General features: G+C 38.5%; 1 protein-coding gene across 1 annotated transcript in view; it reads right to left on the minus strand.

The window, feature by feature from the left end:
• Positions 1–18,037, minus strand: part of LOC139946599 (metalloprotease TIKI1-like) — a 44,221-nt gene that overhangs the window by 18,184 nt on the left and 8,000 nt on the right. The window contains 1 exon segment of the mRNA XM_071944298.1: positions 9,003–9,324. Coding sequence (XP_071800399.1) covers positions 9,003–9,324 — 322 coding nt within the window.

Genomic DNA, 18,037 nt, shown 5'->3' on the forward strand with positions numbered 1-18,037 from the left:
CCTGGGGGGCCTTGCTCCCCCACATTTTCCCAGTGCCCCCCAGAGATATATGTAGTGTCCTCAACAAAGAAAAGGGTTGCCCTTCGCCCACACTGGAAAACAGTTGCTACCCCCCCCCCCCCAGTGGCAACAATCCTTTCTAATCGCTGGTTCTATGAAAATAGACATTATTGCAAACATGGTAAAAGTGTAGGCCCTTTCTATCCGAGTATTAGAGACAGAACCTGTCAGACTAACCACCCAGTCCCACAATTTAACAACTACTACCACCAGTTAACAAAACCTCAAGAATGTTTCCCCATGGTTTAATAACAAGTACACCCCATACACCACATCCAAATTATTGTCACATTCACACACAATAAACCCACACAACATACGGGTCACTGACAGGCCAAACATTGAATGATTTAGGAGCCCCGGCCCAACATCAAAGGCTTGCAGGGGGGACCAAGTGTGGACAAATAGACTTACAACAGAGTGTTAATTACAGTCCCTTCACCTTTTAGATCAAAGGGTAGAGATAGTGACAGGTGACTGGATACTACAGGGAGAGACAGGTGGATTGTGCATTAAACCACACTCATTACAACAATCATCATGTACCATCAAACCATTCAACATGCTTTTTTTTCCCCAAGTCTGTTCTGAATTTATTGGTTTATTTGGTTTGAGTGACAGAGCAAAGAGTAGAAGCTGTTTTTTTCTGCTTCAAGCCTTAGGATTGATACAGTTATAGAAGTAATTGGCTTAAAAAATGGTCTTGAACATGATGTTTAAAGATCAGGACTCAAAATTTATTGGGGGAAATCCACAAGCTGCAGGACTCGACTTGCTGGCTCAGAATCAGAATCTGTACTGGACCGGGAAGTCCAGAATCAAAAGGAAAAGAGACTAGAATCAAAAGGAGAACACAGTTTTATCATCGGAAAAAAAGATGTATCTCTCCTGTTTTATGGTTCATACCACGGAACTCCATGGTCATACTCAGTAGGGTTGAAAATGTTTGTGAGACTCAAACTCAACATTTGAAATTCATTCTTTTGAGACAAAAATGATGCAATGAAGAAAAAACAAGACCACCAGACTTGTCCTGTCTTCAGCTTACTTGTCAATATATTTCTTTCACAATTGATGCTTATTATTTTATTTTAAAATCGCACTTGGTTTTTGACCTGCCCTGTCAAATTCTATGCATGACTGTGAAAATGTTGAAATTATGAAATATAGGCCTTATTGAATTATGTTCTGTAACAAAAAATCTGGGGGGAAAAAACGTAATATCTATACATCCTTCCAACTATGTACACCATTTGTAGCTGTGACCTTTGACACAGTAGGCTCCTTTGAACATGCATTGATTGTATCACTGGATACACATGAGTGATAATACCAGGAATGGGATTAGTGAGATAGACGTTTCGATAATAATTTCAATTTCGTACAAAATTGCTATTTCAGAAGAGGCAACATTTTCACACTGTCAAAATATATTGCAAATTAATTTTGTGTTTTATATTGGTGATTACATTTAATTGTTGTTATTGTGGTTTATACCACAAAAAAATAAACCCCTAACAAAACAAAACCTGAAGACGATCAGAGCATACTGATCAAAACCTGTTGTCAACCACCATGTTCTTTTCAGAATCAACACTACTAAAAAGAGAAGAGCTATCAAAAACCTCACCAAAAACCAAGAATAACAAAGAATTGTTTCTCACCATTTAATTTTGCCCTTTATGTGACCAGCACAGGAATTCCAGCTGTGGCAGATTTCATCGTTCCCTTCCATTGTTTAACGAACCATAAAAGATAGTAATTAACGATTCCTCAATCTAAATGGTTTCAAACAAGGACAATAGCATAGACATATTTCTGGTGTCCTCGTTTCACATGTCTCAATTTTATCCTTGTCAATAATTGATTTAATGATTTACTCATTTTGTCTTAATTAGAATGTCTTTGTTATGATTGGAAGCTTCTCATATATGTAAACAAAGTGTTAGTCCCAGTTCCATACAAAAAATCAATGGTTCCTAATTAAATTTTAAAAATACCACAGCAATTACAGTTTTTCATTTAAATACTATATTCATTTTGAAGTTTCGAATAAAAAGCTTCGGTGATGTTTGCGGTAGCACATTGCAGACACTATGCGTAAAACCCTTCGGAGTAGTGGTGGTTCTGAAAAGAACCGGTGATGGAGAATTGACAGTTCGATCAGTATGCCCTGACCTTAAAGGAACACATTGCCTTGGATCGGTCGAGTTGGTCTTTGAAAAGCGTTTGTAACTGTTTTTTTTAAAATGCATATGGGTAGAAAGATGTTGTAAAAGTAGAATACAATGATCCACACAAACATGCCTCGAAATTGCGTGGTTTTCCTTTTACCTCGTCGACTAATACGTCGGCCATTTATGGGGGTCAAAATTTTGACTCCCATAAATGGCCGACCGTGTTAGTTCGCACAGTAGAAGGAACACCACGCAATTTCAAAGCAAAATTGTGTGGATCATTGTATTCTACTTTTAAAACATCTTTCCAACAATATGCATTATATAAAAAACGGTTAAAAACGCTTTTGTTTTGACCAACTCGTCCGATCCAAGGCAACGTGTTCCTTTAAGAAAGAGACACAAAAATGTTCACTTGGCGCAAACCTCACCTAGTTATACTCCCAACATGCACAGTTTTAAATCTTACAGAACACAATGCTAAAGCAATTTTATGCTTTAATTCAAATTCTGCACATTTGTAACTATAACTAGTTGATAAGTCAACAAGTGAAGTCAAGTCAGTTTTGCGATGACAGTTCCTTCACCAGAAATGCCCTTTTTTAAATTTAGAGTTGTCATCTTCAATGATGGATAAATTCCAGACCCTAAAACCATTAAACTAAAGATGGTAAATCCAACCATCAAGCTTAAAAGCTCGGATTTTGTTAAATTTCTCTTCAATTAACACCGATTTCCATCCTCAGTTTGCTTGGACAGACAATTCTCATCTGTGCTGGATCTAATTTTATTTAAATACGCTTATTTATCCCCCAACCTTGGATTCTTCAAACCAACCATGGCTTCAGGTCCCAACATACGTGTGAGTCACACATAAAATCACTATTTCTCACCAAAAAAAGCATTCCCGATTTTCAAATATATCTCTACCCTCGCATTTAATCGATTCGAACTACACTTCCCCCCTCGATTTGAACATGGTACAATTATCGGCGATCCCCTCGGGGCGCCCATTGTGCCCTTAGAAACAAGTTGTGACATAATTTCTGCCAGGTGACAGAGTGAATTGGATTTCATTAGCTATTGGCGTTGACTTACATTCGGAATGTCTTGGGAATCCAGAGGGTCTTCGTTCAAGTGCGGTTTGCAGATGCCTTACGGTGTCTGCACTGATCTCATTTTGTGGTGAGACCAGAAATTGGGAATTCAGAAGTTGGCCTCTTTATTTTCTTGGGGCCTCGGGCACTGGCTGCATTTGGGGACACTCATGAGAGATTCTGTCTCTTAGGCCTTTTTCAGAGCCAAGAAAACTGCTTTTTAAGTGGGCAAGTCATACAGGAATAAAAAACCAATGCTCTTCACTGACTTTTCCCCATTGTCATTGCATACATTTTTTTTGGGGGGTATAAAATTCAGCTCAAACCTGTTGGCAGGTTAGTCGAGTATTAAAGGTAGGGTTGTAGATTGGGTTTTTTGGTCAATGTAATTCTGATTTATAGGCAAAGTTATCGAGTCACATGTGAAAGTTTTAACTGGGTCTGAATATCTGTCAATCATTTTTCAGTATCCATAATGATTATTCTGTGTGTATGGAAATGTTTCCTGATATTCTCCTTTAATAAAGTACAAATCTTCTTCTTTATTTTTCACAATCTCATACTCAGCAGGTGACTTTATGTTATCCGTGAATAATCCGATAATATGGAACCAATTCACCGGACATTATTGGCACACTAAATCTTAATTGCGCATTTTTGGGGTGACTCGTGCGTTAACACGCTCACGTTAACACGCTCACAAAGTCCCTGCCCAGCAATTTGACTCCAAAATGGTAGACAGTGAACATACAGTGGCCACGTGCGTCATTGGGGGCACCCGGCAAATGGTCAATAGCAATGACAGAAATAAGTGTTCTGAAAATAGCCATTAACATTTATCCTTGGAGTGCAGAGATAAACTCTGCTCTAAACATCCAGACTTGTTGCTATTCTCGGTCTTCAAGTGTTGACTTGGGCAGCAAGATACCTTTGAGGTCCCTCCCTGTGTTAGCACAACTGATTGGGCAAGGTTAGGTACAAAACGGACACCTTTAATTCAATTTCGGGAAGGGCGTGGAAACAACATAACGAGGCATTCGGACGGAACAAATTAAGTTACTTTGAGGCAGGGCAATTATCCGAGGTAATTGTGAGGTTTTCTTCTTTTGCTTGTCTCTGAATTCCAACTGTGCTATTTATGTTTCTGGAGGTGAGCCACAGGCGAGGATAAACGTTACAGTAAAAATGTGATCTCTGGTGGTTAATCCATCAATCTGACACAGATATTCCAGTAAAAGAACAACGTTGGCGCAGACATGAAGAAGAAAAATAAAGTAACCTTGTAGTATTGCACTGGGGTTGAAGACGCAGTGAGGATTGAAACGAATGTAGACTTCATCACTTCAGCACATCCAGTGATGTAGGCCTACATTGTTATCATTTTGATCAGTATAGAGTATCATGCATGCTCGCTTCCCAGGTCAAAATTCCAGTTGAACCTAGTTACCTGGGGTTTAACTGGTTCAACTGGATAGTGATCAAACTCGTCCATTTTCCATATTAACCAACTGGTTTTGACTAGGTTTAACTGTGTTCAACTAGGTTGAAATTATAAACCAGTTGGTCTCTGCCCATTTTCCATATTAAACCAACTGGTTTTAACTGTGTTTAACTAGTTTATCAACTGGTTTCAACTAGTTCCAGTTAAACCCAGTTTAACTAGGTTCAACTGGAATTTAGTTTTTTGGGGTAACATTTAACCTGAGAAACCATAGAGCAAGGGCCGTCCTTGCTCTATGGAGCAACTAACTTTGCATGGTCGTGATACAATCTAGTACAGTTTGTGGTAGGCAGCTAGGCTACATGAGTAGGATTTGTATATTTTGCATGCACTACAACTTTGCTTGTAACACCATGTACTTGAGTAGGGGGTGAAACTTTGCATGGTGGAGCTAGGATCTAGTAAGGTATGCAGTTTGTACATGAGTAGGATTTCAAACTTTCCATGGTACACAAACTAGAAGGTTTGGGGGCAACTCCATGTACAAGAGTAGGATATGAAACTTTGCATAGCCATGATACAATCTATAGTTTTTTGGTAACATCATGTACATGAGAAGGATGTGAAACTTTGTATGGTGGAAATGCAATCTATAGTAAGGTCTAGCTGCAGAAACACCATACTTGAGAAACGGATTAGAAACTTTGCACAAAAAACCCTGAGCAAACGAACAACTGTTGATGTTTTTAGTCATATAAGATTGGTGACAGTTTTTAAGGGTTGGAAAGATGGTGTGTTTAAAAAAAATCTAGCCTGGAGCTTGGGATAAATCTACACTTTCAAATACCCAATGACGTACGGCTTTTCCCTTTAAGCCAAGGCCAATGGATAAATAGCGACATTTTGTGGGTATCGAATAATTGTAAGTCAATAATGCCACAGATGGCCAAATGCCCTGCGGAAATAAATGAATATCATTCTCGTGCCCATTGGTGAAAGGAAAGGGGAGGTAGGGTTTAGGCGTTGGTTCGGCGTTGATTCTTAAACAGACCGCCCGTTATTATTCTTTGGAAATTTTATCATCTGGGTTACTGAAATCAGATTCAAGCAGGAATAACATCGATCTGAGGTCAGGTCTGGTCAAAGTTGGGCGCCCAGAAAGAGGGGAAGGAAAAAAGGAACAAAATATGGGTTAAGGGTTCACTGGCCTAGGCTCCGAGGGACCTTTTTCCTCTTCGGAGAATTGGGATTTCCTTTCTCAAGGACTGGAGTGGGTTGGTTGGGTTGGCACAACCCTTCCTCCTATTGTCCTCCTGTGTAAAACATGAAAACCCATTTTCTGTCTTCATTTCCACCAATAGAAGCCAACTGCTTTTGTGAAGCGAAAGTGCGAGACAACCCAAGTTTCTGTCTGGCCTTGTGTACTTGATTATGACAGTATTTGGACAGGGGTTGTTTTGCAAAACTGACCATTTTTCAAAGTAAACTTGTTTTGGGATAGGGGGGTCGCTGGCATTCATTGGCAGGAACACAAGGACCTAGCTGTTAACCCTCCTGAGAGGTTTGGTCAATGGAGGGGGGGGGGGGATATGCTTAAGTCCCTTGTATGGGAAAGCCCTACTCATGCCCTTGGGCTGTTATGTTACAGCTTTCCACTACTGTCCTAACCACTTCAAAAATGTCTTGTAAATGGTCCTGTTTTCTCTTCGCAGTCTAAGCTTTACATGTACTTAGCTGTAGCAGTAGAGAGGGGCTGCGTTTGAATGGGGCCACCGCCCCGTGATAAGTTACTCAACCCTTCCAATCAGAACAGGCGGGGACCCCTTTCAGGTTGTAGTTTGTTGAAGAGATGAACTGGTGGCCGTTCACAATAGAAGAGGTGGGGGAAAAAACAAAACTTAAAGTCTCGCTTCTTTCTTTTGGTTGTCTGCTCCAAACAGGAATCCTCTAGGGGGATAAGAATGGGACTGGTAGACAAGTTGAGTCGATGTTTACAAGGTACCCCTTACTCTCCCCCGAGGTTTTCCTTCTACAGAAGTCATCAACCAGAGCAGCCAGGGGACTGATGATGGCCGGGCCGTTTGTTCAGATGTTTGGTGATAACACCCCGGTCTTGTCAGCGGGAGAAATAAATGCGTGTTTTCGTTTGAAAGTGATGTTTGATGGAATCAGTAAGGGCTTTTTATGTCTTCCTGTGCTTGATGGATAAGGTACTCTAAAAAAGGTTACTTGTGGTCGTACGACTTCTGGACAAAAACATTTAGGGCAGACTAGAGGAGTTGACTGAAGTTTTTCAAGTTGTTACATTTTTTTTTTAAGACAGTTTTTTTCATACGCGGCACAAAGTTTGAATAGTTTCTCATTCCCTTAGACTTGGCTGCAAGGTCAAATGTAGTTGCGTGATGCACTTATTATCCAATAGACTGTATTTAATAACCCCCGTTTTCTATGAAAGTCGCCATCTTGCAGGGCAAACCATATGAGGGTCCAAACGTGTACATCAATGAAGCACGCAGCATTCCCGGTTTGATTTCAACGGCACATGCACGCACACACACGCTCACAGACGCCATCTTGTAGGTCAGATATTTGAATGGTGACGTCATATTCAATACGGTCTACAGATAGAGTCCTCATGATAGTGGGGGAAAAGTTACAAGTTGGCTCCATCCTCATGTCAATGGTGTATCATATAACTTTATATGATACTCTCTCAGAGCAAAATCAAAGGTTATGGTATACTTTGCCTTTAAGGCCGCAAATAAGTCTCTCGGTTTTCTTGTAACAATCTTTGAATCAAGACAAGGTACAGCATTATCTCTCTCGGTTTTCCTGTAACCATCTTTGAATCAAGACAAGGTACAGCATTATCAAGGCTGGCATCTGGTACTTTTTTGAGAGACCCGCATTTACAAATCAACCTGTGAAGGTCCCGCCTTCTCTAATGGAATTACAACATGGTATAACAATGTTCCGCTCTTGTACAAAATATAATCGCTTCAATTTTCTGCTCTTGTTGTCGCATACTTTAGCAACTTCTTTGATTGAAATAGGTCCAATAAATCTAATTTTCATTGACATCCTTGAAGGTGTATATATTTCCATCGAAGGTTGAACGTGAGATGATCGAGGAAATAAAAACAGTTCAGCCGACATTGGGAACATAGCGCCAGTCATTCCACAGATGCCTTCACCACTGCTTACCCTCCTATAAATATCTCATCGAATACCTGTCCATGATCTGATAGTATTGAGGAGAAGTCCGGGCAGCGCGGCCTGGCCGCCAGCCTACAACCGTCTCATGGCTCAGGAGCCCATGCTGGTCTATTCAATCTCACACTGAGATTCTTATAACTCCAGTTAGTGGACCACACACACAAAACATCATCAAACAATCAAATAGACATTTATGACTATTTTATTGATGTTGTGGAACCAAGCTGGGGAGAACATTACACACCCCCGAAGTGCCAGTATGCCAATTTTTTTTTCACCCTCTCAAATTTGTTTCTTGTCTTAAGGCTGTTCTGTTTTTAACATTAAATACCTGCAGATGTTTTTAAATTGTTTTTACTAGGTTGGTGGAAAAGGCCAAGAGTGTAATAACACTATCAGGCCTGGGGGCTTGAGTTTTTTTATATTCTGTCTCAGATACTCAATTGATTTGAGATGACTTTGGCAAATGTTTAACGCCATGTGACAGTAGCTGGTGTTAGGATGTCGAGGTTCTTGGGCTGTGTATACATGTCATAGTTACAGAATGGACCATGGGTTGAATTTTCTTGTAGTGTGGTGACTGAAGAGTTTTTGAGCACAAAATTAAATGTACAGTTGCTGGTTATATTGCACACTGTGCAGTCAGAGCTTGAATTTTACATCGGACTGCTAGTAAGGGCATGATAATACAGTACCCTTATTTAATACTACTTCACCATCCAACTTTTTCGAAAAAAATCTAGGGTCAGACCCCCCTTTTTAGATGTTTTGGAATGGTCCATTCTAGGATATCAATGAATTTGAGACCCCCAGTCGTTACACTTTGGAGATATGACTTAATTAGTGACTGTGTGGTAGCATTAAATGGCCCTTCTGCTTAGTAAACAGATTTATTAACCATCAACAAGGAAAGAAACAATGTGGCAGTACAGGAGGACAATTCTTTAAAATGTCTGTCCAACAACTGACAGAACTCAAGTCAACAGAAGAAAAAAAAAGAAAAAAACTCACCAGCTCCGAAAGCAAAGAAGAAACTCTTGTCCGGGTACAGATCGAGAATCTCCTTGACGCGAGACGCCATCCTCCGGTTCCTCTTGTAGATCAGCTCCTCTCGGAAATACTCGTCAATCTCTTGAGCGAGACTTATCTCGTACGGACCCAGCGTTGAGTTCAGGATGTTGGGGACCTGCGCCGTGTCTTGGTTGATGATGACGGAGTTGAGATTGCCACAGTTGTAGTGCCAGATGAGATCCTCCGTTGTGTACGAGCGTCTGGTTAGCCCCGACCGCATGACTTCTTGTTGCCATAGTGTTTGATTTAGGGCAAATAGTACCTGGAGAACAAAAAAAACAGGATCAGAGATGAGGTTGTTTTTTACTCAACTATTTTAGATTTATTTTATTTTATTTCATTTCACATTCAACAGCAAAAACACCAATGAAAAGATGGATAAAGGATAAAATTTATACATGTTTTTTCAGTTCTGTGCATTAATATCTTATTCATAAATACCTAAGACAGTTTCGCTTTTCCTATTGGAGAGCGCGTCACGTGGGGTGTTTAAACCTTTGATAATGACCAGTAAAAAGTGTTGAAACATGGGCGTGACACGCGAGCTTGCACCTGTGCTTTGGTCCAGAATCCAGCAACAGTTAACATTTGAGCCCCGCAAACACTTCACCTGTTAGCCTGAGGTTGTTGAGTAAGATTTGCATTTTTCAGTTAGTGGAACAGTTTTGAATAAAAACCTGCTGTAATAATCACAGGAAATCGTCTTGAATGTGTGTTTAAAATGCCATCTGTGTTACCAAGGAATTCTGTTCAATTCTGTTGAGAATCGCAACAAGAGTTATTGGTGAGGTAAAAAGCTAATCTGGCTTCTCACTTAAAAGAAAAATCCTACTTATGTGATTGTGCATGCCAAAACTTGGCACTTCCTGCCACGAGTGCCAACCTCTAAACTAGATTTATTTTAACGCCCATCAAAAGAGTTGAGTAGAGCTTCTAAATAACACACAATTAGGGCATGTTATGTAGCCATTTCATTTTAGTATGGTAAGTATTTCTGTCGTGACCGAGCACAAGACTCAAGCTTTGAAATTTCTGGTCAGTAGAGTGGGGGTTCGAGTAGCAAGATACTTTAACAATTGCTTTGTCCAGGGCCCAATTTCATAGAGCTGCTTAAGCACAAAATTTTGCTTAAGCAAAAGAATCCTTGCTTTGTAAAATCAGATTTTTGGCCAAGACCCCATTTAATTGTTACGCTAAGTAAACAACAGCCAAATACCACTCACAAGCAATGTATGTGGCATGAATTTTTGGCCAGTAACATGTGTAAAATAAGCGTGCTATTTTCGTGCTTAAGCAGATTTTTTGCTTAAGCAGCTCTATGAAATTGGCCCCAGGACAAGAAGCTGTAGGTCCTGTGTATGAGGATCGGTTGTGCATGTAAATGCACCCAAACACTTATCATGGAAGAGTAGGGTAAACCCAGGTGTTTCTGTTTCACATACTGTACTTGTGTGTAGCAAGCACCCTTGTTGACAATGACCATGTTTCCTCAAGCTTGCAAGATACATGTACAGTGATTAAGTTCACTTATGAGGCATCCTTGGTTTCATTGGCAGAGAAAAACCATATTACTAAAAAAAAAAGGGAATCCTTTCTCAAAATCCCTTATACTATATCGACATCTGCAGAGCTTTTCACCAAGTAAGATTTTATATGGTAATTTTCGTCATGAGTACTTATACATCTACGACCCTTCCTTACTTAAAAATGCAATTGCTCTTAATAACCAAAAAGTCAACCAATAATATTTGAGATTTTAAAACAGCACTAGTGTTGCATAGTTCATGCTGTATTAACTTTTATGTCATATAAGCTTCATTTCATACCAATCTGACCCTAATCTTTTGTATAAAGCAGATGTTTTCAAGCCTCGGCATTTTAATTACATTTCACGGGGAGAAAATCAGAGGGAAAAATATCTCCCAACAAAACAAATGTATGAATTAAAACCAAGAGATGTGATAACTTAGTTAGAGGGGACAATGAGACTCGGAATAACACAGTACCTGCAGTCACGCACTGTGAAAACAAAATTACTCAATGCATTGATGCAGATGAAGATGCTGTTAAAATACATTCCATTTGCCTGGGGGGCGGCTTTTGTTTTTTCAGATTAATCAAAAGAAACCTTTCAATATTCAGTTAACATCTATCAAAACCGTTTGTGTTTATTCAAGAATTTCTGTCATTGTGAGTTTAATTTTTTTCATTTAGAATGATTGCATCCTTAGGCGAGCTCGCTCAAACCTCAGTAATTTACGCAGTCTAACCATACTCTCAAAAGAAACCTTTTTTGAAGTAGAATACTGGGAACATCAAACAGCAAATGTGATTAAAATCAATGTCACAATATTCAACTTTATAAAAAAGGGCTCCGTATTTAGTTATAAGTGTTGTTTAATGAAAATACAGCCAATTATGGTCCATCGGTACGAGTCTTCCCATGTCTTTACTGTGTAGCTGTGTTTTTCTATACCCACTATAGGTCATGTGATCACATGTAAACATTGGTAGCGCAATCGGTCTATTACATAGACAGAATGTTACATTCCATACTCTATGAGAAAACACCATAAAATTTGTTAAAAATAATTTGGACACGTGTTAAACTCATGTACAATAATAGTCTGAATCTGGAATATATTTCCTGAAAGCACCCACATGGCCTTCACAATTCTGCATGCATTTGTACTGAAAAGCAGTTAAAACTCAAACGACAGCCAAATACGAAGGTATTCACATGATTTCTTTCCTATAAACCAAATTTGATGCATTCTCAATGCAGAAACAATTTACCAGTGTGAAGGTCACAATGTACATGTACATTGTGGACAAATTATATTTCTCTAAAGAAGAAGAAGAAAAAAAAATGCTCAAAACAAACAAGAAAAGTAAATCACTATACTACATGTAGCCAAGAACCCCATAGAGAGAAGACATGGAAAGAATTTTTAGTTTAAGATGTGGGAGGAAAACCTCAGAGAATTATTACATGGAATACCCATACAAAAAGACCTTCCATCAAAAAGACACGCCAAATTAGCAACATCTAAAGCCCCTTTCACATGAGAAATGGTCCCTTGTTAAATTGTAGCATGGTTGTAAGTGTCTCGTGTAAAAGGACAACACTTTTTTTTCTACTGTCCAAGTTCACTTGCAAAATCTTACATTTTTACAACATATGGTAAAATTAAAGCCATTGGACCCTTTCGGTACAGAAAAAAAATAAAAAGTTCACAGATTTACAAATAACTTACAGGGTTTACAGAAGGTAGTGGTGAAATACTTCTCTTGAAATATTATTCCATGAAATGCTTTACTTTTTGAGAAAACAGTAAAACAATATCAATTCTCGTTAACAAGAATTACAAATTTATTTTAAACACATGTCATGACATGGCGAAACGCGCGGATACAAGGGTGGGTTTTCCCGTTATTTTCTCCCGACACCGATGACCGATTAAGCCCAAATTTTCACAGGTTTGTTATTTGATATACAAGTTGTGATACACGAAGTGTGGGACTTGGACAATACTGTTTACCGAAAGGGTCCAATGGCTTTAAGCAAGGGACCCCAGTTAAATAAGCCTTTTTGAGGTATGGCGGCCGTGATATGCGCGCGTCACACGCCTTGACTGATGCCACGCTCACCATGTTGGTGGTCATTAGGTTTACATGTAAACGCTGCGTCGCCTAAAATGCGCACTTCACTGAATAACATACGTTCTATTTCTATGGTCAATACGCACAAATTTACCACAACTTTACAGTGTTGTAGCATTGTGTCCGCCATACCTCAAAAAGGCTTATTGCTGTTGTGTGAATAGCACTTTAGGATGTCTGCCAAAACAGCAATCAGACATTTTGTCTAAAAAGCCAAATTCTCCTCTCTCCATCCAGACAAGTCAAATTAGTGAAGTCTATACATGATTATAGGAAGCAATCATAATCTGTATGTTTTTGTCCTGAGGGCAAACTAAGCCAATTCTTACAGTACCACTCCACAAAGAATCCCATAATGACTTGAACTCAGCTGTAGATATGCTTAACTCGACAAGATTGTATTGTTTTTTTTGCCCAACACAAGTAAGACTGGAAATTTAAATCTTCATAAAAAATGTCCATAGATATTTGCACAAATTTAGATAAAAAACTTGGTGGAAATTTTACCTTGAAATATTTTTGCTTGAAATGCTTAAGTTTTTTAGAAATGAGTAAAAAGTTTCTTTATTACATAGTTTTGAGTCAATCTGCAAATATAAAATTGTGTTCATTCCTTTTCAATATTGTGCACACCCACAGCAATGTGTACATAGGAACCTTTTAGAAAGCAGTCAACAAAAATGAGTGAAAAGGCAAATAGTGTATGCCTATGTTGCCGGAGAGTTGCATTTCCAATTCTAGTAAATTGACTGAATTTCAGTTGAAACTTCCACAAACAGACAAGCAAGGTTGATTTAAATCCATAAATGGGTTTTTGTCTGACAGTAATTATCAAAAATAATTTTTTTTGACATTTGGTACTGAAAATACAAAGCAAACTTGATTATACAAACACACAACCACTCTATCAAAGTCTCCACACATCTATTGCATGTCAACCATTAAAAAAATTCTGACAATTCTGTCTTAAACAAAACCCTGAAAAAAAACAACGACTGAAAATTATCAAAGTCTGCCCACAGACACGCAATGATATCAGAAATAAAACCTAGATTCTGAGGAGATAGAAAGGTCAAGAAGCTGCGTACATCACAGCACAATGACGAACAGACTGCAATGTCATGTTTTGTCGAGATTCTACAATTATTACTATCCAGTATTATTATTGGTTTCATTATTCCCTGCTTCTCATCAAAAAAATTGTGTCCTTCGGGAGAGACGTTTGTTGTCAAAGCAATTTTTACTCATACTGTCTATACAATTTCCTACTCTCTGGTTGCTGATTGTTGTAAATTCACAATGCATGTAACAGAACCATGGGAGGTATAAAGATGCTTTGATGAAATTATGAAAGTTACAGCTCCTAAAAAAAGGAGACTATCATCCCCCTAACCATCCCGAGTCCTTCAAACCGACAGATTTGCCTTATTTGGTGGATTGAGGCACAGGAAGGGTGAAAATTGCATCAAGTGAGAATTGAACATTGGGTGATGGTGGGGTTTATTTCTACTAGGGTTTTATTGTCTGAGAATTGGCTTGGTAGTGTGAACAGGGCTGAAGAGCAGGATGGCTTTTAGTAATTTTAAAAACATGCGTGTTTTGATAAGAAAGTAATATGAATTGAATGCATACAATTTAATTGCAGCTTAATTCAATACAACTATTTTGAGTAAATAGACATTTTAGTTCACAATGAACGGATTATCCCTTTGTATGCATTTTCAGTCACATCAAAAAGTTAATACCATAAATACTTTTTGAAACTTTTAGCCTAAAATGCCGAGTAGAATTAGCTGACCTCACATGCAAAGAGTAACAAGAGGTCAAATAAGAATAGAACCACAGAGTAAAGACTGATTATAAAAAAAAAATCAAAAAAAAAAATCACCGCCACATTTTCCAATCTCAGCTCCCCAATTCTTACAATCAAGCGATTGGCATTTTAAGCTGGCATGTCCTTCGTGTTCTAATTGACAAAAAAGTACAATTAAAACAGCGTCAGATTATAGTAAATTGGGTGCGTTCTGGTTTCTTTTTTAATCCCAGGAGCTTTTTTCTCCTGATTTTCTTCTTGCTGGGAAAATACAGGGATTAGAGTTGGATTTATTTTATTGCCAAACAATAGTTGAGCCTCGCTAATCGGCCTTCAAAGTTGTCAGGGCATCTTCGCTTTTCTTCCCTTAAATTCAGCAATCAACGTTCGACATGGTACGAGAGACTTTGTTGGAGTCGAGGAGGATTAGAATTTCTCGTAAATTAGCTTCATCAAGATGATTGGAAGTCACCGGATCAAGAGGGGGGGGGGGGGGTGGTACAGTAACCTTCCAAGATGTCAATGAAGGTGGGTTTTCATTTTTCGGGGAGGGAGATCACACAAAGGAAGAGATCTGGGGCAAATTTCATAAAGCTGCTTTGAGCGAAAAATACAGCTTAGTAAATTGCTTGTAACCCGGTACATTCAAACTATTTAGTTGCCATAATAAAGTAAAAAGAAAGGGTCATTGGGTCAAACTATTTTGTCGCCATAATAGAGAAACAAAAAAGGGTAATTGCGTCCAACTATTTTGTCCCCTCCCAAACCCAGTTTGCTATTTGAGTAAAAAAAGAAAACAAGATAGGTGATTGTGAACTGTTATAAAAGTGTGTGCACTCCACGTTTTTTCGATTTCGGCAATGAGAATAAAAAACACAAGCTATTTGTGGGGGCTCTTTAAATACTATTTTCTCGTCTATGTCAGTAAATTAAAAAAAAAAATCTGAAGGACTGGTAGTGGTTCGGATTTTATGATTATGCATTTTCAGATTAAACTAATCAAGCAATTTTTTTCCATAATTACCAATGCTGTACTACCTTGGAAAACACCGACCAATATCACCATGTAGGAAATGAGTTTTATGCAAGCTTGCAGCGTTTTAGTCTCTGTATTCCCCCATCTAATTTGATGTTACAATCAGCAGTAGAGATACAGGGGAATTGTTCAGGGCAGGCTAATAAGCGAGAGATTGCGAGGAAAGCACGGACATGCTCCAGCATTCATTCTTGGATAAAAGAATAACCAAGACATTGGGGGAAAATTCTCAAAAGAGGAAGCTCATTTTTAAATAGCCTTTGAGAACAAATATCAAAATAGATCTGTGAATGGTGAGGTATTTTGTTTTTCCAGCGGGTATAAAAATGAAGATGTGAGCTGACTGGGAATTCTTGTCTTATGGAATAGTACAAGAGCGAATAAGAATTCAACAAAACAAGACTTATAAAAGCCTCCTTACTTTTTGCTGATCATTCAGTATCATAAGTAGAGAACAGACTTTTCTCTATGGGAAATCAGCTATGATTTTGCATGAGAAATGGCTCCCTCTGAAGAAATATAGTTTTCGAGAAAGAAGTAATTTTCCACGAATTTGATTTCGAGACCTCAGATTTAGAATTTGAGGTCTCGAAACCAAGCCTCTGAAGGCACACAACTTTGTGTGACAAGGCAGTTTTTTTCTTTCATTATTATCTCGCAACTTCGAAGACCGATTGAGCTCAAATATTTACAGGTATATGATAAAATACACCAAGTGAGAAGACTGGTCTTTGACAATTACCAATAGTGTCCACTGTCTTTAACAACCAGGCACCCCAACCTTACCATGCACAGACCCTGTTTCCCCATTCTGTCAAGATACCGAACAGCAGAATAAACCAGACTAGCCCCAATTGCTTCCAATGTAATAAATTTACTAGATTAAATACCACTGCCTCAGGGCCCACCAATTCAAGAACCCTCCTACAAGATCTATATAACATTTTATGTCAATGGCTGCACTCATTGAAGGATAAATGGGTGGCATGGCAGCACCCTGCTAACTGAATTTAAGATTTGTGCGAGTACAACTTCCCACAAATCTTGCCCACCTGGGAGAGGTCAACCGAGGTCATGGGGGTCAAGTGGTTCGACCCCATGGCTGTGGCTGGGAGTCTGATAGGGGATGTAATCCTACTTAAGTATTCTATCACTTATTTGTGTGATAAAAATTATTTCTCAATTCTTTGGGGGCATAAAAAAAGGTTTGACATTTGAACAGTTTTGGTCAAGGTAACAATTAAGGGATAAATGGGATTTGAGGCATTGCATACATATGTATTTGGTTTGCGATAACACCTTATGTTTATCTACTTGCTTGGTAGATTATGTTCTTTTCAGAACCCGTCTTGCTTTTATATTCTACTACCGCTGAGTAGATTTTCTGAACTTTGGGAGACTTTTCTTCTACCGAAGAGAAGATTTTGGGGGAATTTGGGAGACTTCTCATTTCTGAAAAGAACTATCCTGCTTATTAAATGCTACCTAGGCTGAAGGAATACTTTGTAATTTTGTGCATGCGTTTTAGATATTTTTGGGGGGAAGAGTAAATTAATTCCAATTATCAACAAACATATTATCCAACCAGCCTGTAATCCTTAAATAAGAAGGTCTGATTTTATTGAACTATATAAAAGCAGTAGGTCTATATTTAGAGGTTTTGTGCCTGTTCATTAAAGCTTATTTTGATTGGTGCAACAGTTTAACAAAAAGAAGCAAGGGCATAATACACCGTTATAACCTGACTAGAGGCTGGAGACTGACAACCGCCCACCCCCATTTTCCTAAGGACTCTAATTTAATTATTATTTATTGTCCTGTCCTTGTCCGTTTGTTGTTGGTTTGGAGTGTTGTTCAGTTTTTATAGGGAAAGATACAAAAGCATACATGCTTCATCTTGCTTCCTAAATGCTGACACTGTAGTTTTTATATTTTTTATATTCAAGCATGGAGGAAGAATTAGGGCTTTTAAAGTACAACTACTGTAACCATGTTATTTTGATTTCTACAACAAACTACTGTTTAAAAATGGTACTATACTGTCAAAGGATGTCAACATGAAATAAATGTTAGTAGTAGTACTTATTCGGGCAATCACATTTACAAGCACATGTACATACATTAAAAATATTTAAGAAAACAAAGTAAAACAACAGTGGTGTGCCCAGGAGAGCATAGGAGTTAAAAGAAAATAACTATCACCAAAAGGCGTATGTCTCCTAAAATGTTGTATTGAACTAGTTTGCAAAATGAGCAGATCGCTGAATTTGGCTTAGGAGCCCACTTTAAAAATTAAAAAAAAACCAATATTCCTCAAGCAGTTTGACTTGCTTACATACACCAGTAGCCCTTCTGATCTCACACAGTACTTCAATTCCCCAAGAGGGGTACAGGGAATCAGCAGATCACATATCCACACTTGTGACCCGAGAAACAACGGAATCCCTAGTGAGATAGACTCTG

The sequence above is a fragment of the Asterias amurensis genome, chromosome 13 (assembly GCF_032118995.1).
Source record: "Asterias amurensis chromosome 13, ASM3211899v1".
Classification (NCBI taxonomy): domain Eukaryota; kingdom Metazoa; phylum Echinodermata; class Asteroidea; order Forcipulatida; family Asteriidae; genus Asterias; species Asterias amurensis.